The 22,020-nt window shown below is 38.6% G+C and overlaps 1 protein-coding gene and 2 long non-coding RNA genes across 9 annotated transcripts in view; 1 reads left to right on the top strand and 2 right to left on the bottom strand.

Moving 5' to 3' along the window:
• Positions 1-5,791, bottom strand: part of PHIP (pleckstrin homology domain interacting protein) — a 128,352-nt gene extending 122,561 nt beyond the window's left edge. For all 5 annotated transcript variants that reach the window (XM_059890069.1, XM_024996925.2, XM_024996924.2 and 2 more), the window contains exons 1-4: positions 5,619-5,791; positions 5,426-5,484; positions 5,259-5,288; positions 5,004-5,063 (exon numbers count right to left, since the gene is read on the bottom strand). In XM_059890069.1, the coding sequence (XP_059746052.1) occupies positions 5,004-5,063; positions 5,259-5,288; positions 5,426-5,484; positions 5,619-5,658 (189 nt within the window). In that variant the 5' untranslated portion in view covers positions 5,659-5,791. The remainder of the gene's footprint in view (positions 1-5,003; positions 5,064-5,258; positions 5,289-5,425; positions 5,485-5,618) is intronic.
• Positions 5,792-5,895: 104 nt separating this feature from the next.
• The window catches only part of LOC101903793 (uncharacterized), a 105,414-nt gene continuing 89,289 nt past the window's right edge, over positions 5,896-22,020 (top strand). For both annotated transcript variants that reach the window (XR_808632.4, XR_808635.3), the window contains exon 1: positions 5,896-6,082. This is a non-coding gene — a long non-coding RNA (uncharacterized lncRNA). The remainder of the gene's footprint in view (positions 6,083-22,020) is intronic.
• Positions 12,035-17,441, bottom strand: LOC132346202 (uncharacterized). Of its 2 annotated transcripts, none has more exons than XR_009495969.1 (2): positions 17,229-17,441; positions 12,035-12,381 (listed from the first exon to the last, which is right to left on the bottom strand). It is a non-coding gene; the product is annotated as an uncharacterized lncRNA (long non-coding RNA). The 2 variants fall into 2 exon arrangements; XR_009495968.1 differs by lacking the exon at positions 17,229-17,441 and adding an exon at positions 13,968-15,817.

The following is a 22,020-nucleotide window of genomic DNA, read 5'->3' on the forward strand; positions in this document are numbered from 1 at the left end:
CTTAATGTTAACTGTTCCACAAATACAGTTCACAGTTTCTAGAAATCTATCCACAATGCTTTAAAAATGATTTTTTACATTTACTATACTTTTTTCTTTTTATCTTAGGTTTAATTATTTCATCCTTGAATCTACAAAGTAACTATGCTAATAGTGTCTTTTAAAGTTTTAAGCAGCCAATCTTACATGGTAAATACTATATTCAGAACGTTATGCATATTGTTTCTGAAATAACACTTTTTCTTAAAATTCTGTACATTATAAAGCTATAGTTGGGACAACTTCTACTACTAAAGTTCTGATCATAGCGAACACAAACGTGAACGTGAAGTCAGTCAGTCATGTCCGACTCTTTGCGACCCCATGGACTGAAGCCTACCAGGCTCCTCTGTCCATGGGATTTTCCAGGCCCTTACATAATACTTGATTTGTACCAGTCAGTTATCACTCACGTAATAATCTTACAAAGTAGGAGCTGTTATTAACCCCTTGTACAGACTGGGAAACATACTCCAACAGTGTTTTTCTGCTTCACAGCAATCATAAAACACCACTATGCAGTTGGGAACGGGATGACCCAACTCCTCCTTCATATTCATGCCACTTTACAATTATTCAAGAGTGCTAAGAATTTAACAAGTACTTATTTTAAAATTTTTGTAAATGCCTCCAACTCTTTAAAATAATGGCACAAATATCAATAACTGCATGTACAAAAAAAGATGAAGATTTACACTTCAGTCCTTCAAGGAAATGTACTATTCCCTTTACATCTAACATTATTTCTTCATTATAATGATTGAGACACTAAAACCATGTTACGAAGACTACCAAGCAAAACTTACAATTTCACTAACACTCTATTAAAAACAGAAAAATAAGTCTACAAGACATTTACTTCATTATATGCCACCACCCTCCAAAATTGAAACTGGTTAAATTTTGACAGTACTACATAACATGTTAAAAATGATTCCGAATTAGGAATTCCCATTCCAGATAATATGAATATAAAAATGGATAATATGAATCCCTAATTCAAAATCATTTTTAACATGTTATCTATTTTTTTTAACTTAAAACTGGTCTCCTAGGTTTTATACCTACACTTTCACATTAATCAGCATACTCTAAGTACCTAAGTAAATCCTATTCAAGACTTCTATTGATCTCTGAATTTACCACCAATGATTTGTGAAACTAGTACTTAAACCATGGTGAAATCATACCAATTATTAAAAAAAAGTAGTCTACAAAGTGGTCATGTCTCAAAAATCTTCATCTTTTCAAGGAAAAATGATACAACAACTTAAGAATGGTGCTACAAAAAGTGTTTATACAATTTCCTAATATGAATGATTTGTCGAGGTCTACTTTTCTGTGTTTTACAAAATAATTTCAAAATTTAAAAAGTTGAGCTCTTCAAAACAATGCACTGCTACTTCTAGTTAAAAATCAGATTTCAATCCATTTATAAGAATGAGAAAAGACGGGCCCAGAGAAATTTTTGACTTGCCAGAGGTTAACCTGCACGCTAACTGCTGGCAGGGCTAACATCACAATACACAATCTATTTGCAATGCTTTCCCTTGAACACAAAGATTTAGATTTCTAATAGAGTGGAATCATTTTTTAAAAGCAAATACTACTACAAAAAAAATTATAATAATTGTATCTAACAGATTAGCAAAACAACAACAGTTTGGGAAATACCTTGCAAGCAAGAAATGTAATCAGAGTCCCAAACCTGCCAAGGGCACTTAAAAATTCTGCCTTAAGATCTCGTAAGTATGCAACTTAAATATGTCATCACTACTTAAAGGTGACTGGAGAGTGAAATTTAATAAACCAATTTCACTGTCCAAACAAAAATAAATGACAAAGATGTCTCTTAGCCCAAAAATTAGTTGTTTTCTTATTCTGTAAAGTTTGCCTCCTGCATGACTCTATTCGAAAAATAAGGATTCCAATTAAAGTTTTAAAAAATGCCTGTTTGATTTAAAAGCAACCCCATCCTTTAAAAAAAAAAAAAGAAAATCTGATTTAATATATATACTACTGGGCTAAAAATAAAATAAAAATGCTTTAACTTCCTATCAAATTCCATCCACTATTAAAAATGTTTTGTCTTGAGTAGAGGATAATAATCACAATCTTCCTTTACAATACCTTTATCAATGACACTTGAAATAAAAGTATTAAATTTTCTTTTTTCACCCTGGAAACTTTTAAACTTCTCTTAAAACTCCACTTTCTGCTTAGTCAAAACTCAACTACTGTGAATTTTATCTGTAACCTGACTTCAGATGCTGATCTATGTCTTTTAAGTTCCCAAGTACAAATATTATACCTCATCCTAAATAGCTGTAATTTGAGGTTCTCCAGAAATTTCAATTTGACATACAAATCCTTACATTTAAAATATTACCCAATTTATCAATTAACACAAGCAATGAACTCCCAAGTAGAGGCAAATGCTACTGAAACCACAAACGATAGTTGTTATTTTGGCTTCAAACACCAGAATAATTTTCAAATCAATGTTAAATAAATTCAATTTGATAGGAAATAAAACTTTCAGTCTTAAAAATAAATTAAGAAATAGAGAATGCTGTACAAGAGACATTGCATGTGCTCACCTAGCTCACCACATAATTTCAAAATCCTACTGTTAAACAAAAACGTGCTCAAATACCTAGGGTTCCAAAATGTTTTTAGAGCTAACTAAATCTCAATCAAAAGTCAAACAAAATTAAACCAAATACCACATACCTAGATACACAGTTTGACAGGTAGGAAAGCACCTCAAATGGTGCCTCGAATTATACAGACTGAGCAAATGAAAGGAAAAAATGTGCCAGAGAACTCTAAAGTCTAATGGGAATCCTTAACTATTTCATGAGCATGCCAACATGACTGCTCTGGTATAAACATTTGGCAACACTAATCAAGAAACACCAATTCCATCCAAAATAGGTGAATTTTGATAAGATAAACACAATTTATGGTATCCCAAATCTGATGAAGAGATGAAGAATATAAACTCATCAATATTTGAGAGATGACAAATTCGCTCAAAAAAAGTTGAAAAACATTGGTAACCTTGTTTTTATTGGAAAATTAAATGATATTCCTACAAGGATTAGACAGTCTCACAATCTGGCCAGATATCATTGGCCGCTTCATTTAGAAAATATAAACATAACATTAACCAATAATCTCCACATTAAAAAAAACACGGCCACCTTCAGTGACTCGGGGTTTGTGGGGTTTTATGAAATGCAAAGATGAGTTTGGTTAAAACAGGCCAAGATGAGTTGTCTGTCCAATTCTTAAAAATGGAGTATTACAATCTTAGTAATTCTTTTAAGTAATAAGTAAAACATGGACACCCACGTAAGGTTTTGTCAAGTATTTACAAACCTAAAAATTAAATATTGCTGTTACTGAACCTTGAAGTTTGCTTCAAATTCCTTTCACTTTAGCCTAGTATTGAGTAACACTAGATGAAATCACTACATACTTGAAAACTGTTGTATGGAAATGAATGCGCTATTAAGTCTTCATTAAATTAACTAAACCTGAGTACGTTCATTCCAATACCTGGGAACACTTACCAACAACCTATATTAAATCCTAACACATTTACATATGAAAGTTAGATGTTCGTCTATACGCAAATGAAAGAGCCATCAAAAATCTTGTCATGCCTTCAATCTCGCGGAAGACATTCAAAGCTAGTTCAACTTCCTAATCCTTTCAGAAGCCCTCTTGAGGTAACCTTGTAACGGTCTCAAAACATCAGCTGCAAACATCTCAGAAAAACCAAGGCACTGCAGAGATTTCAAAGGCTTGCTCTTTGCTCTGCCCCCGTGACTGCATGAACTGCCCATCACACACAGAGACAGACCACCTCCTTGAGTCCAAAAGGAGAAATTAGCACGGAATACAAAACTCGCCAATAAAAATATCCTACCACGCCCTTCACAATACTTAAAAGTGATAGGTCCATTTTCAATTTTTTTAGAAATGACTAAAACACTCACTTCGAAAACCTACAAAATTAAGACAGAGCTATTTCTTAACCTTAAATACAAAAGACGTGTCGCTAGAAACTGGAAAAGTTTTACTTGCCCATCTCCACTCCACAGTAAGTATACGGATAAAATTTAAAAAAAAAAAAAAAATCGGAACTCTTCAGTGGCCTCCAACACTAGCTTTTAATTGAACGAGGGGCCTAACGCGAGAATTAGCAAAAGGAGAAAAAAAGCATGGTTCAACGCCTGGCTTTAGGGTTTACAGGCTTTCCACTTCCGTGGAAAAAAAAAAAAAAACCTTGGGCAGATAGATGCAAGAGGTGCCGATGGCCCACGATCATCGCACATCCTAACCCTTCCGATCAAAAAAAAACCCTAAGTCTGAAGGTAAAGAGAGATCCCCCTCCCCCAAAAAAGAGAAAATTAAAAGAAAAAAAGAGGCACACACGTCTTGCAGCGGTTCCGCCGCGGCTGAATAGCCCGCTTGTGAAATGCTAATGCCACTTCGGAGCAGTTAGTCACCAGCTATTGTGTGCGGCAGGAGAAAGCCGTGCCGAGCGCGCGTGCAGAGCGAGCGCGCCCGCCTCCCTCGCGCCGCTCCCGCTCCCGCCGCCGCCGCCTCGCGCGCGCCCCCGCGGCCGCACGGACGCGCGCGCCGGCCCCTCCTCCTCCGGCCTTGCACTGCACAACACTCATGACGTATCTTTATTTCTAGCACGTTAACAAAATATCGCAAATAAATCGCCGGCAGCCCCTGCGGCCCCGGGGTGCGGGTCCCCCCCCGCACCACTAGCCCCCTGCAAGCCCCCCGCGCCGTCCCTCCCCAACCCTCCCCGGGGGCCTCGGGAGCTTTCGGGTTCTGGGGCCAAGTTTTTGTCTCGGTTAAAAAAAAAAAAAATTGCGGGAAATTCAATTTTTATTCGACTCGGGGAAAAGTTTCTTTGCTCCGCGACGTGAATGTCTCACCAGATTCTGGTAGGTCCTGGGATGCTCCTTGCCGGTCCAGTCGGTGCGCCGGGGCAGCAGCTGTGGGGTGCAGGGGGGGAGAGGACGCCCCGTGAGCCCGGCCCCCCGCGCCCCGGCCCGCCCGCGCCCCTCCCCCGCCCTCCCCGCGCCCCCGCCGGGGACCCCCCCACCCCCGAGCCCCGCGCGCCCCGGGCGCCCCGGCGGCGGCGGCGGCCCAAGGGCGGTCGCGCGGCGCCACGCCGCCGCCGCCCTTACCTCCTTCTCGGCCACCTCACGGATCAGCACCTGCAACAACAAAGCGGGGAGAGATGAGCCCCCCGCGCCCCGGGCCGCGGCCCCGCCGCTCCCGCCGCCGCCGCCGCCCTCCCCCACGCCGCGGGCGCCGAGCGCCGGCCCGGCCCGCGCCGCGCGCCGCCGTCTACCTGAGCCGCCTGCTGACAGGGTCCATCTTCCAGGAACCGGGCGATGAGGAAGTAGAGCTCTGCGCGGGAGAGAGAGGGACACGGGGGGGAGACACACACAGGCTGAGCGGCCGGGCGGCGGCGGCGGGGGGCGGGGGGCCGCGGGCGGGATCGCCCCCCGCCGCCGGCGGCCCCGGCTAGCCCCCCGACTTACCCGATCGCAGCTCCGAGAGGCCTTTCCTCTCACGAGACATGTTTATGGGTCACTTCGGGGCCGCCGGCGGGACGCCCCGCCGCCGAGGGGAAGCGGGGACGGGGCCGCCGCCTGCCCTATAGCTGTCAGTGTGTGTTCACGAGCCCGAACCTCGGCTCCACCATTCAAGCGACGGCGGCGGAGGCGGAGGCGGAGGAGGAGGAAACAACAACTCTCAGGCAAGCGGCTCCAGCCGCCCTCCCGCCCGCCTCCTCCGCCGCGGATCCCTCCGCCGCAGAAAGGAGTCCGCAGCCCTTCGCGGCCCCGGGATCGGCCGGCCCGCGGCCCGCGCCCCCACCACCCACCGGCACAGAGGCAAAAAAAAGGGAGTGCCTCCGACCCCCCGCCCCCGCCCGCCCGCGGCCCCGGCGCCCCCCGCAACCCGGCGCGGCGAGACCCCCAGCCCGCGGCTCCCCGGGCCGAAGGTGCGATTTATTTATTTATTTCCAGTCGAAGATGTCGGAGCCGGAGCCGCCGGTTGGCTGGAAGGCGCTTTCTCTGTGGAGGCCGATCGCGGGAGGGAGGGAGGGAGGGAGCGAGCGAGCGAGCGAGCGAGCGAGCGAGGGGGGCCGGGCACGGCTCCGCGGAGGAATCTGACGCACACGGAGCCGCAGCACAGGCTCTATTCAGCGGCCGCTGGCTGGGGCTGAGATGGAAGTTAGTTTCTCTGTAGCAGAAATAGGAAACAAATGAAGCAAAACTGCCCAAAGAGGGGAAATGCCCCGAGGACGAGTCTCGCTCTCACGCGCGCGCACAGACACTACACGCAGAGAGCACTCTCACGCTGGGCAAACTCGGGATCGCGCTACCCTGCCCGAGTTGAATGATAGTGTTTGGTTTCTGTCTCTTTGCCATGTGCATGTGTATAAATGCTGCGGATGGGCATCTGTGTAAGTCTTGTCCTGCGTTATTTCTGCAGCCTATGCAAAGTGTTGTGTAATTTATTGGAGTGCTGTATATTGCCATAGAGGTTTCAGGCGCTTTTTGTTAGAAGCGCTTGAGTTTGCGAGCCCGTTATTTGCTGTAGCCACCTCTGCATATCTTTTATTACTGCCATTGCCTTAAGCGTACATTAAAAAAAAATTTTTTTTTTATTGTTATCTGGGCACAGCGAACTCCTGATCTGTACTTCAGAGACTCTTTTTCCTCTTACAAAAAGGCTAGTAATGGCTAATTAGGGATTTGGGATTGAAGAACCTTAAAGCTTTTTTAAGTGTTTACAAGAAGGAGTAATGTAAACCTGAGAGAAAGGCAAGAACGCTAATATTTATCTCTTAACTTATCTGGAGGTAATGTGGTGACAAATCAATAATCTAACCGAAGGATAATGAAAGAGTATAGAACACTTTAGTCGAGGTGATTGGTGATTAAATAATTTAAATTATCTGTGTATCTTGCAGTTGACTTCGTCACGCTAATTAATGGCTTCTAATTTGAGGTGTAAACCATTCCTGTTTACAGTTTCAAGGGGAAGACTTCTTGAAAACTGATGAAAAGAAAGAAAATTAATCTTTCGTAAATTAGTGTGTAATTACCGGGTTTATATGCTAAATCATACGTCTGTCCTTTGCTGATGAGGATAAGGGCCTTGTTTTTTAAAAAACGAATATGGGTGAAATTAATGGAAACAATGGAAAAAGCCATTTGTTAGGCAACAAGGACACCAAGTGATATTTATCTCCAGATGATTTAAGCACTTTTCAAAAAGACTTGAGAGTTGATTTTTGTTTTTAAGGATTGCATTTTAAAGGGAATTAGCATAGTGGTTCTTTTGTTAACATTTAACAAAAGAGGCTCCCTAAAAAAATTTAGATAATAAACTGCATTTTATGGACCCGGTCTAAAAAGGTTATTTGTGGGGAAATGACCCACAAGCTGCATTGTGCTTTTCTAGATTGCTTCCTCAACCCTTGTACCCTCCAAGCTCCTTACATTCCTAATGGGAAATACTTGCTGCAACTGCCGTGGGCTGCATTGCAAGACTGCACCGGTGTGATGCCTTGTACTGAAACAGCCAGAAATCACCATACATGTGAGAGGGGGAAAAAACACCTAAACCTCTTTGGAATAATGGGATGTAAAAAATTGCCTTTTATAACAATCTTAACCAAATGTTTTTAAAAAGAGAAGTTACCATGACTTGTGCTATGGCAGCCGAGTTATCAGAGTCACTGTTATTTCTTGAAATGGCTATCCTTCAAGTCCTGAAAATATTTGCATTTTTAAAGACATTAATCCATTTTATGTATTATAGGTAAAGTAGCTTGCTTCTAGCTGGTTAGGTTTGAAAAGATGGACATTTAATATGCCTTTTTGAAATTCTGTTTATTTCTATGACAAATGCTCCCTATTTTATCTTAACTTTTTAGAAGTATCTTTCTTCAGTAACTGTGGGGTGGTTTTTTTTGCATTATGATCTTCAAATAAACAGATTTTTAGAAACTAAAAATTACAGTTAGAATTTTGAAGTTTTAAAATGCATGTATTACCCTGATTCTTACTAATAGATGTTTTATCCTTGCTAAGGAAAATAAACCAAATTATGACATGGAATATAAAATTACTCTGGGTAAAGTTTTCTATATATATCGTTAGTATTATGTAAACATGGAGAGCTAGTATGACTATCTCATGTATGCTTTTCATTTATAAGCTTTTCTTAAGTATGCTACTAGTACTTAGCTCCTAAAACAATTTTAAGGAAAATCTTCCTTGTAAATTTTCTGAATATGATGTTCCTATCATTTTGACTAACCTTTGACAATGTTTATAGTTTTTTTTCGAAGACCTAATTTAAAGAATAGTTTTAGCCTGCCTTTGAACTAATTTATAACTATCAATCTGTTATGAGAAAATGTAGGTTAAATTGCTAAAAATGAAAACTTTTCAGCCAAATAAAACTATTTGTTTTTAACAATAGATGTTAAATTGAATCTTACTAAGTTATTAAAATGTAACAAATACTCCTTTATAACATTTTAATATTTCTTTAAACATAAAACATTTCTGGAATCTGACATCATCAGTTAACTATAGAGTTTATTATGTCATTTGTTGTGCATGTGTACACAAAAAAGTCTGCACATATCAAATAGGAAGAAAATCTTACTTTGAAGTCCTGTATTTTAGTTCCCAGGGCAGCGGCATTCTCAGCTAACTTTTTTGCACTTCTATAAGTTCAAATTCCATCTATATCCCTTTCTATTTGTTTATTTTAACTTTTTCATGAACTTCAGAAATAAAATGCCAATTTAAAAAGATTTTCATGACCTTTTTTTTTTTTTATGTAAGCAGGCTAACAAAAACAGTAAAAGTTTGGAAAGCCAACAACTGCTGTTTTTATATGATATAGTCTCTAGAAGACTATTCTAATGAAATAAACGCTGCCATTCAAGTTCTTTCTGAAACAAGATTGGATAATTTATAAATAAAAAGATTCAACCACATTCATGAAATTTAGTTCGCCTTCACTAGTATGGTGAATTAATATGTAGCTCAAAAACACAATTACAACTTTTAAGATTATTTATTAAATCTTTTGTGTGTGTGATATTATGCTTTTTTTAATAGCAAAAAATTTTCCTATAAAGTATAGAAATGGAAAAGTTGAAAACACTCCTCTTCAAAAACCACCTTCTTTTTTAATCCACATCTTCCCTAACAACAAAATAACAATTGTCAAAGGAGTGTAGTTTTACACACCACACTCCTGCTTTTGGATTGCTCCCCAGTAGAGTTTCTGTCCATGTCAGTCTGACTTTATCCCTCTCAACATACATGCTCTTTTTCCATCACGAACGTTGAATACATATCAGATTTGAACCATATAAGCATGTATACTATGGCTGCTACAGGAAGAACAGAGATAACCAACTTTAGTAAGCTAATTCATTATTTTAACACTTTGCATTGTCTCTCATATCTCACTGAGAAACACTTTTACTTAAATTAGAACACAATTCCTTTTCATCTGTAACAAAGATTAGCTGGTTGTCAATAACTATATAATCCCTTACTTATTTAAATGTTATTAGTATTTTACCACTAAATTCTTTTCCTCCAAATTAAATTATTCTAGTAGCTTAGATTGTTTTAAATATAAGTCTTAGTTTGCATGAAAAGGAGAAATACGTATCTTAATTGAAAAAAACATGTGTCTATATATATATATATATGTATCTCATGAGTTAACAGTACAACTACAAAGATTAAAGGAGAAAAGCAATTTTAGAACATATTCCCCTAAGATTTGGAGCAACACAGTGGATGAAGTAGAAAAAGCTGTTCCAGATGGCAGGAAACTTAAAGAAGTCTGTAGGCATGTTCTATTATATGATGGTGTCTGATGGATTGAGAGTGGGCTGGACTGAACAGGCAAACGTGAAAGAAGAGAAGGAAGATGCAGGAGAACGGATGCAAGACTTGAGAAGTTACTAGTGGTAGTGTATTAAACAAAGCATGATGTTATCAACGTGATTTTAAGATGGAATTTGAGAACAAAAGTTAATGCGGTCACTTGCCTTCATATGTACCTGAATTCATAAACTTTGAGAACTCTCAAGAAGAAAAATTATTTTATTCATGGAAAGGGACAGGTTTGCCTGACAAGTGAGTGAGGGACTCCTAGATAATCAGAATCAAGGACACCAAAGTAGACACTGTTGATAAAGAAGAATGGCTGTTTAAAAGAGTAAGATCTGACCACCAGAGTGCCCATAAGACTGCCTTGAGACTCAAGTATAAGAATAAGACATAAAAGTGAGATCCAACTAAAAACTGAGAATGAAGCCAATTTAGATGTAAACTGACTTTGTAATCAAAAATGGTATTCCCAGTTTCTGAATTTGTAAAGTCACGTCTTATTATACCACCTTGTTTGTAAATTATCCTTATTTTTCTTCATATATATATATATATACTATGTATATATTTGGCAAAGATCGCCTTGACTTATGCCTCTGTTGCTTAATTTCTTCAATGGGTATAATCATACCTATTTGTTGAAATGGTGATTAGCTAACTAGCCCAAAGAATGAGTTCTGTGATACAATTACGAAATTTAAAATAATATCAGTACCAAGTAGATCTTTCAGATTTGGTGTGTGTGTTCAAAATTTAAGAAAAGAAGAAAACCTTAGACTTTGATTTTGAGATGATAGCTACAAATCCTATTGCATTCAGAGTTTTCCTGCTTACATATGAACACACACAAAGGGGCACATTAAGTGGTTATAGTGGAATTTTTAGTGCTTATCCAAACTTAACCAACCGACAGCGATTTATAGAAAGACTAATATAGCCTCTAATTGGGATCTCCTGGTAAGAACATATGTGTTATTTCCTCTCAACAGTTATCAGAAGTGGTGTAACTGAATATCATTAAGGAACATCTTTCTTAAGAATACTGAGTAAGTGGTATCATATGAGGAGGAAATATGTTGCCTTTTTGTCTTGCCATCCTCACCTCTCTGGTTTGCACATGTTATACTTTAGATTGTTTTGTCATTCAGTGTTTTGGAGTTTTTGGTAAGTGTGTGTGTAAGAGTTCTACATTTCCCCAGTCCCCAGCTTTTCAGTTTTTTTTTGGTGTCTCTATAAAATTTCCCTTCTCTTTCATCGCTGAAACTTTAATGGTAAACCAAGTAAGGGAATTAAGATATGTAATTAATTTGAATATGTCCTAAGAGCTCTAAGAGTATGAAGATGAGTTTATTATTTATTTCTTATAATTGAAACTCACACATTAAAATGTTCCACACCCCTACTACTGTTTATCCCCCCAGGTGTTTTACAAAAGACTAGAGAAACAATTTACATAACTGGTGTAAAAAAAGTCTTCTTTCCTTTCTTCTCCATAAGTAAAGAAATGAAGTGCCAAGCGGTAAACATTGTTTGTGTATGAAGTATACATATACAATTTTGTGTTACTAAATTTTTCGTATTTAAAGTTTTTGCCAAACTTGAGGTAAATGTGGCCTCAAGACATTAGATTTTCTGAGAGGAATTACTGATTTTTTAAAAAATTATTTTTGGAGTAATTTATGCATCTTTCAGACGCTAGTTTGTAAAGTTTCCAATCTAATAGTGGCTGAAGAGGATTTACATTGACTCAAACCACTCTCTGGTCAATACTGCTTAACTTCACCTCCTTAAAATATTTAGGATGGAAATTCACTTCATTTCAGGCCAGATCTCATCATGCCTAACAAATGTTTGAAAAAGAAATCCGTTATGAACACACAATGGCAAATTTCCATGGCAAAACAGTAAGATATTTTTTCCTAATGTCTGTTTACATCACGTTTTTTTTGGTTTTTTTTTAATTAGGATAATAATTACAAAGGTCATTTCCCCTTTCAATCAACCAGTTTCTCCTGTGGCCTCTTCTTTTTCCTTTTTATTGTTAAGAATATTTTAATATACATTTGGTTTTCAGTATGAAAAAGAAAAGGGAATAAAAACTGTCACAAGTTCCAGCAACCTGTACTACTTCTGTGAAGCCATCTTTCTTTCTCCCAGGCAGAATTGTTTGAGTCGATCTAAGGATCCAAAGTTCACCTTTAGAGTCTCTCCATGGTCTTGATGTGCCGTTCCTCCTGCCGTAGCATCCTCATCGCAGCATTCTGTACATCAGCTGAAGAACCATCATTTAAACGGTGGTTTGCTCTTTGACCTTCACTGTGTACTGTAGTCCAGTGCAGGGAGATGCCTTGTTCACTAGAGGCTGATAATAGAGATGAGAGTTAACCTGAAGTCACTGAGACTTGCTTTGATAGCTACACCTGAAAAGCAAAGGTTTCGGTGGTAGTTTGGCCAATCTCCAGATAATGATCATTTATTAAAACCTGACTTTATTTAGCAGCAGTAACAATTTATTGAATGGACTACAAGAGATATGAATCAATGGCTGTACATACCAATCAAATTTTAACTACAAAGAATTCATGTTCCTGAAACAGAAACAAACTACTTATAGACTGTTTTTGTGTTTTAACCTAATTGCTTTTAGTATAAAATGTTCATATTTGATAAATATTAATACTAGCATGATTAAATTCCACTGTTATTAACTACAAAATAACAGAAAGTGGTGTGAAATAATCAATTGAGTGCGATATAGATTAATGTGAAAGCATTTTTTGGAAACATGTTTTCAAATGAGTATATGATTTCCATATTTTTAAAAAATGTAATAACTACCTTCTAACAGATTAGTTTTAGTTATACAGTATAAACTATTAAGAGGTTTGAGTCAAGAAGATTTCTAGCCAGGTTGAAAATTTACAAACCTAGAGTCAAGAATTGCATTGACTCTGAAAATTTTTATAATGTTCAAGGTTTTTCTTTTCTTTTTAGTTTCTTAAAGTTACACATGTATGTATCATTCTTTTAAAATTTAGTTCTTTTTAACTAAGTTACTTATGTTTCAAAACATTAATATTTGAAGTCTAGACATCATCTCTTTAACTCAGAAGTTTTTAAAACCTTTTTATTGTGTAAGAATATCAAACATCCCCCAAAAGTCAAGAAAATAGCAAGATGATCCCCTGATACCAGATTCCCAGCATTCATAATTGTCCACATTTGGACAACCCTATCCTGGGTGTTCTTTGGAAGGCCTGATGTTAAAGCTGAAACTCCAATACTTTGGCCACCTCATGTGAAGAGTTGACTCATCGGAAAAGACTCTGATGCTGGGAGGGATTGGGGGCAGGAGGAGAAGGGGACTACAGAGGATGAGATGGCTGGATGGCATCACCGACTCGATGGACGTGAGTCTGGGTGAACTCCAAGAGTTGGTGATGGACAGGGAGGCCTGGCGTGCTGCAGCTCATGGGGTTGCAAAGAGTCAGACAGGACTGAGCGACTGAACTGAACTGAACTGAATAGTATATATACTCCAACCACCCCCTTTCTTGTTTAAAGTAAATGTCATTATTGCCCATCTAAATAATTTGGTATGTAATCCAGAAACAAATTCTAATGAGTTTAATTCCTTCATTGATTGGTTCTTTAATTTATTTACCACCTCATAAATTAAGCATTTGTAGAGCATCTACCGCAGCAGCAGCCGAGCATCTACCTTATTCTAGATGCTGTATTAAGCCCTGAAAGTTGATTGGCTGGATATGGTCATTTGGAACTCTTTCTAAGAAGTTCGGATTGAAAATGTAAACTGTTAAGAAATAATATCATACCACTGAACTGCTTAAACCCCATCCAATGATGCTTCATGAACTCCTGGACAGTTGTTGAGTATAATGTGTGAGATCCCTCATAACCTAACCTTCTCAATCTGTCCACACTCACCTTTACGCACAGGACCAGGAGCACTCTCAATTCCTGTATGAAAATAGCTCCCCAAATAGTGTCCTTTCTGGTTTTGAACATGGTGGTCCCTCTCCAGAATGTTGATCTCAAAATCCAACCAATTCTTATGCAGTTTTCAAGACACCACCGATCATCACTTCTTTCCTCCAAGAAAACAAATGGCTTGGTGTTCATCCTCTGTATCCCCAGAACACCTCTTGTGTGTCTCTACTATAGCACAGCTTTCAGATATATCATAGTTTTTTGTTGTCTTGACTCATTAACCAAGATTTTTTTTAGGATAATCTCTAAATTTTGGATTTCTGTATCCCCGTTATATGCAACAATCAGAATAAACAACAGGCAATTAATACTTTCAGTGCTTTTTTTTTTTCTTGGAATATGTTTATCAGATAAACAAAATTTGACCCGTTTCCATGATTTCACAGGGCTAGCCGAGGCTCATGAACCAGTGATAGTTTTCCCATTGAAAGGAAGCAACAAAGTAAATGTAATACTTAAAGAAACACCCAAATATCATGTGACATTTGGATATCAGCTCTGCCCTTTCGGAGTGTTTATTCCAGTATTATTTGGATACAAAATGAAGGGATGAACTGGTCACTAGAAGAAGGTCACAGAATACCAAAATAATGACAAAAAAAGGAAGCCTAACCTAAAGTGAATGACTTCAGGTCATTCTCCCCCTTGCCACTTAACTTTAACTTGTCTTTTTTTAGTACACTTTTCTTACATATCTTTTATCTCCACCTTATATCTTGTGCCCTAAATAACCAAGGGGAAAACACATATACAAGTAAATATGATATCAAATTAGTGGAATAGTGCATCAGCAAGGCTCCTATAGCAAATAAATGAGAGGGTCTGTGTTACTATATCCATAATTATGGGGATGCTACACGAAGGATCACAGAATTTTAGAGCTGAAAGAACCGTAGAGATTATCTAGTCCAAATTCCCTTTCAAAGAGAGCAAATGATGTAGCCAACCTTACAGTCTCCTTTTCAAAAGTCTCAGCCTTGCAACCTTTCTGAGGTTATTGGTTAAAGGGTAGGATATAGCTGAATAACCAAGAGAAAATAACATAGCTTGGAGAAATCAACAAGATTTCTGTACAAGAAATGATATTTGTTGGTTTCACTGGAGTTGTTTGAGGGGATAAATAAGTATGACTGAGGGTATTTAAAGAAAACATTTATATTTACACTTTCAAAAAGCCTTTTGACAAGTTCCTATATCAGACTATTTAAAAAATCCTCACAAGAAATTGGCTTGGAGAGAAATAAGGAGAAATTCGAGTAGTTCATATTGTAGATGAAGAATAAGGTCCTATTTCTGGTTTTTACTGAGTGTTGTTGAAAAAATTATTTTGCCTCACTTATCATTTTACCAGAAATAATATATGAGAAAAGTAATTTTGCTTAACTCACTGAGATACTATGAGGATTGAGTGAGATAATAATACTGTTCATAATAAAAGCTAACAGCTTGTTAAGTAATAACAAATATTATCTCACTTAGCCCTTCCAAAGAAAATACTGTTATTACTTACCACTGTAAAGATGGATAAGGAACTTGTTGGGAGTCCTGAAGCTAATTACTGGTAAAGTCAGGAACTGAACCCAGGAAGGCTGGTTCCAGAATTCCTCTTAGCCAGTCACCTTACTTCTGTGTTATTAATATGCACAAACCCCTTTTCATGCATAGATCAGGTATGTAATAAGGGCTTAATAAGTTTAGTTATTAATATGTTCATACTTTTTCAGAAGGAAAAAATAAAAGAAGGCCTAATATTGACTGAAGACCTACTTTAAGCATAATGCATTCTCTTTACAACCAGCCTGGAAGGCCATAGATGCCTATAGAGATTCCTTGGTTCAACCCAGTCAGACCTAGAATTCAGGGGGACATTGGTCTTGTTCCAAAGCCTATCTTCTTTTTATTATGTTCCAGTCTGTTCTCTTTTGTTATTCCTCTTGTACCATAAATATACTTGAGCATATGAATAGGTATGTACCTAAGATGTGAGGCATAGATATACATAAAAGCAATGTTTTATTTGGCCTATAGGTAAGCATATTTTAGCAGAGAGCAAATAATAGAAAAGAAAGAATTTAGTAAGTTTCTGAAGAGCAGAACCCGATGGTTGCTGTCCCCAGAGTCAACACTGGAGCCAGTCAAGTTTCCTATTTAGAGAGTGATGGCATGCAGAAATACTAATACATAAAAATTGATCAATTTCCAGTTGATAGTAAGCTCTTATATGGAGAAAAGGGCCAAGCCAATGATATCAAATGGTGGAATCCTAAGATGAACTGCTAGGTGGTGGTGGTGGTGGTTTAGTCGCTAAGTCATATCTGAGTCTTGTGACACCATGGACTGTAGCCCACCAGGCTCCTCTGTCCATGAGATTCTCCAGGCAAGAACACTGCAGTGGGCTGCCATTTCCTCCTCCAATGAACTGCTAGACAAGGGATCTATTGTCATTTTAGGTTATTCCCTATAAAACATTGTCCAAAAAAGCTTTTGTACCAAAAACTAATGCAAAGGGCCACAAGGAAGAATATCAGAAATAGAAAGCATTATCCCATTATACTGTACATCAGGATTAGAAATATTTTGTGGTTCCAGTCACTACACCTCAAGGAAGACAAGGCCATAAAGTTAGAAAGTATCTAGAGAAAGATAATTAAAATGACAAAGATATAGAAAGTTGACTGCCAGAAATTGACTAAAACTATTAATACCTTTGAAAACCAGAAGGTGATACAATAAAGTAAAGTAAAGTAATCGCTCAGTCGTGTCTGACTCTTTGCAACCCCATGGACTGTAGCCTACCAGGCTCCTCTGTCCATGGGAATTCCCAGGCAAGAGTACTGGAGTGGGTTGCCATTTCCTTCTCCAGGGGCTCTTCCTGACCCAGAGATTGAACCTGGGTCTCCAGCATTGCAGGCAGACGCATTACCATCTGAGTCACCAGGTAAGCCCAAAAGGTGATACAATAAAATATAATAAAGTCAGGATGAAAATGAGTAGGGTGACTGCAAACTTACTCAACAAAATCTAGAATTCCAGAACCAGCAAATACTTTGTTGCTTTTCTTAATACCTGAATTCTTCAGAATATATCTCCCAAGAGAAAGGGTATCTACTTTACAAGGATCACATGTATTAATCCCACTAGGAAATTCAACACTAGTACTATAATATAACATATAATCAATCTGATTTCATTATTGACCATCTCATGATGTCCATGTGTAGAGTTGTCTCTTGTGTTGTCAGAAGAGGATGTTTGCTATGACCAATGCCTTCTCTTGTCAAAACTCTGTTAGCTTTTGCCCTGCTTCATTTTGTACTCCAAGGCCAAACTTGCCTGTTACTCTAGGGATCTCTTGACTTCCTACATTTGCATTCCAATCCTCTATGATGAAAAGACATTTTTTTTTTGGTGTTAGTTCTAGAAGGTCTTGTAGGTCTTCATAGAACCATTCAATTCAGCTTTTTTAGCATTAGTGGTTAGGGCATAGACTTGGATTATTGCGATACTGAATGATTTGCCTTGCAAATGAACCAAGATCATACTGTCCTTTTTGAGATTTAACCCAAGTACTGCATTTTGAACTCTTTTCTTGACTATGACAGCTACTCCATTTTTTCTAAGGGATTCTTGCCCAAAGTACTAGATGTGATGGTTGTCTGAATTAAATATGCCCATTCCTGTCCATTTTAGTTCACATCCTAAGATATCAATGTTCACTCTTGCCATCTTCTGCCTGACCACATCAGTTTACCTTGATTGATTCCAGCTTCCTATGCAATATTGTTCTTTTCAGCAACAGCCTTGACTTTCACCACCAGAAACATCCACAATTGAGCATTATTTTTGTTTTGGCTCAGCCTCTTCATTATTTCTGGAGCTACCGCTCCACTCTTCCCCAGTAGCATATCAGACACCTACCGACCTAGGGGGCTCATTTTCCTGTAAAATATCTTTTTGCCTTTTCATACTGTTCATGGGATTCTCAAGGCAATAATACAGAAATGGTTTGCCATGCCCTTCTCCAGTGGACCACATTTTGTCAGACATCACCACATGGACATCACCAGATGGTCAGTACCAAAATCAGATTAATTATATTCTTTGCAGCCAAAAATGGAGCTCTATACAGTGAGTAAAAACAACACCTGAACCTGACTGTGACTCAGATCATGAGCTCCATATTGCAAAATTGAGGCTTAATATGAAGAAAGTAGGGAAAACCACTAGACCATTCAGGTATGACCTAAATCAAATCCCTTGAACCTATTCATCATGACAAATAGATTCAAGGGTTTAGATCTGTTAGAATGCCGGAAGAACTATGGATGCAGGTTCATAACATTGAGCAGGAGGTGATCACCAAAACCATCCCCAAGAAAAAGAAAAGCAAGAGGGCAAAGTGGTTGTCTGAGGAGGACTTAAAAATAGCTGAGAAAAGAAGAGAGGCAAAGGAGAAAAGAAGATATACCCATCTGAATGCAGAGTTCCAGAGAATAGCAAGGAGAGATAAGAAAGCCTTCTTAAGTGAACAATGCAAAGAAATAAAGGAAACCAATAAGATGGGAGAAATCAGAGATCTCTTAAAGAAAATTAGAGATACCAGGGGAACATTTCATGCAAAGATGGGCACAAAAAAGGATAAAAATGGCAAGGACCTAAAAGAAGCAGAAGAGATTAAGAAGAGGTGGCAAGAATACACAGAAGAACCATACAAAAAAGGTCTTAATTACTCAGATAATGATGATGGTGTGATCACTCACCTAGAGCCAAACATCCTGGAAGGTGAAGTCAAATGGGCCTTATGAAGCATTGCTATGAACAAAGCTAGTGGATTCAATGGAATTCCAGCTAAGCTGTTTCAAACCACAAAAGATGATGCTGTTAAAGAGTTGGACTTTATTCGAGCAAATTTGGAAAACTCAGCAGAGATCAAATTGCCAACATCCATTGGATCACAGAAAATAAAGGAATTCCAGAAAAATGTCTACTACTGCTTCGTTGACTATTTGAAAGCCTTTGACTGTGTGGATCTCAGAAAACTTTGGAAAATTCTTAAAGAGAAGGGAACACCAGACCACCTCACTTCTCTCATGCAAAACCTGTATACAAGACCAAAAGCAACAGTTAGAACTGGACAAGGAACAACAGACTGATTCCAAATTGGGAAAGGAGTACGTCAAAGCTATATATTGTCACCCTGCTTGTTTAACTTCTGTGCAGAGTACATCCTGCAAAATGCCAGGCTGGATGACTCACAAGCTAGAATCAAGATTTCTGGGAAAATATCAACAAATTTAGATATGCAGATGATACCACTCTAATGACAGAAAAACTAAAGAGCCTCTTGATGAGGGTGAAGGAGGAGAGTGAAATAGCCAGCTTAAAACTTAACATTCAAAAATGAAGACCATGGCATCTGGTTGCATCACTTCACAGCAAAGAGATGGGGGTAAAGTGGAAATCAGTTCAGTTCATTCGCTCAGTCATGTCTGACTCTTTGCGACCCCATGAACTGCAGTATGCCAGGCCTCCCTGTCCATCACCAACTCCCAGAGTTTACTCAAACTCATGTCCTTTGAGTCAGTGATGTCATCCAACCAGCTCATCCTCTCTCGTCCCCTTCTCCTCCCGCCTTCAATCTTTCCCAGCATCTGGGTCTTTTCAAATGAGTCAGGTCTTCGCATCAGGTGGCCAAAGTATTGGAGTTTCAGCTTCAGCATCAGTCCTTCCAATGAATATTCAAGACTGATTTCCTTTAGGATGGACTGGTTGGATCTCCTTGCAGTCCAAGGGACTCTCAAGAGTCTTCTCCAACACCACAGATCAAAAGCATCAATTCTTCAGCACTCAGCCTTCTTCACAGCCCAACTCTCACATCCATACATGACCACAGGAAAAACCATAGCCTTGAATAGATGGACCTTTGTTGATAAAGTAATGTCTCTGCTTTTCAATTTGCTGTCTAGGTTGGTCATAACTTTCCTTCCAAGGAGTAAGTGTCTTTTAATTTCATGGCTGCAGTCACCATCTGCAGTGATTTTGGAGCCCCCAAAAATAAAGTCTGTCACTGTTTCCCCATCTATTTGCCATGAAGTTATGAGACCAGATGCCATGATCTTCGTTTTCTGAATGTTGAGCTTTAAGCCAACTTTTTCACTCTCCTCTTTCACTTTCATCAAGAGGTCTTTAGTTCTTCTTCACTTTCTGCCATAAGGGTGGTGTCAACTGCATATCTGAGGTTATTGATATTACTCCTGGAAATCTTGATTCCAGTTTGATTCATCTATCCCAGCGTTTCTCATTATCTACTCTGCATATAAGTTAAAGACACAGGAAATAAGTGGAAATAGTGACAGATTTTATTTTCTTGGACTCCAAAATGACTGTAGAGAGTGACAGCAGCCATGAAATTAAAAAACACTCTCTCCTCGGAAGAAAAACTGTGATCAACCTAGACAGCATATTAAAAAGCTGAGACATCACTTTGACTGTATGGAAAGGTCCGTAAAGTCACAGCTATGGTTTTTCCAGTAGTTAGGTACAGATGTGAGTGTTGGACCATAAAGAAGGTTGACAGCCGAAGAATTGATGCTTTTGAATTGTGGTGCTTGAGAAGGCTCTTGAGAGTCCCTTGGACAGCAAGAAGATCAAACCAATCAATCCTAAAGGAAATCAACCCTGAATATTCACTGGAAGGACTGAAGCTGAAGCTCCAATACTTTGACCACCTGATGTGAAGAGCTGACTCTTTGGAAAAACCCTGATGTTGGGAAAGATTGAGGGCAGGAAGAGAAGGTGATGACAGAGGATGAGATGGTTGTATGGCGTCATTGACTCACCGGGCATTAGTTTGAGCAAACTCTGGGAGATAGTGAAGGACAGGGAAGCCTGACGTGCTGTAGTTCATGGGGTTGCAAAGAGTCAGTCTAGACTTAATGACTGAACAACATTCTGGGTCTTTTGCTTCCTTGTATAAACTTTAGAATCAGTTGGTCAGTATTCACAAAAAACTGCTGGAATTTCCATCGTGATTGCATTGCATCTATAGATCAAATTTGAAAGGAATGATAACTTGACAATACTGAGTCTTTCTATCCATAAACATGGAATATCTATGTTCTTCATTCATCTTTGATTTTTTTCCATTGGAGTTTTGTAGTTTTCCTCATTCCACCATGCACATATTTTGTTAATTTATACCTACATATTGTGTGATTTTGGGTGTTGTAGAAATGGCATTGTGTTTTCAGTCTCAAATTCCACTTCTTAATTATTGGTATATAAGAAATAATATTTTGTTAAAAACCTCTTCATCTATTCACTAAAGATATTGGTCTGTCATTTCTTTCAATGTCTTTGGTTTTCCTATTAGGGTAATGTCGGTCTCATATTTTAAAAGAAGTATTCTCTCTGCTTCTATTCTTGGAAAGGGATTGTAGAGCGTTGGTATAATTTCTTTCTTAGATGTTTGGTAGTCTTCACCAGTGAAGCCATCTGAGCCTGGTGTTTTCTATTTCAGAAAGTTATTGTCAATTCCATTTGTGTACTAATATTGGGCTTCCCAGGTGGCGCCAGTGATAAAGAACCTGCCTGCCAATGCAGGAGACACAGGATACGTGGGTTTGGTCTATTTCTTGTATGAATTTTGCAAACTGTCTTTCAAGGAATGGTCCATTTCATCTAGTTTGTCAAATTTGTGGGCATAGAGTTGCTTATAGAATTCCTCTATTATTCTCTTAATGTCTATAGGATCTATAGTGATGTCTCCTCTTTCATTTCTATTATTAGTGTTTTATGTCCTATCTTTTTTTTTTCTTTGTTAGTCTGATTAAAAGTTTATCAGTTTTACTGATGTTTTCAAGGACCAGCTTCTGATTTTGTTGATTTTTCTCTATTGAATTCCTATTTTCTGTTTCTCTCATTTCTGCTCTAATTCTTCTTATTTCTTCTGCTTACTTTGGATTTAATTTGCTCTTTTTTATTTTCTAGT

The sequence above is a fragment of the Bos taurus genome, chromosome 9 (assembly GCF_002263795.3).
Source record: "Bos taurus isolate L1 Dominette 01449 registration number 42190680 breed Hereford chromosome 9, ARS-UCD2.0, whole genome shotgun sequence".
NCBI classification, from domain to species: Eukaryota; Metazoa; Chordata; class Mammalia; order Artiodactyla; family Bovidae; genus Bos; species Bos taurus.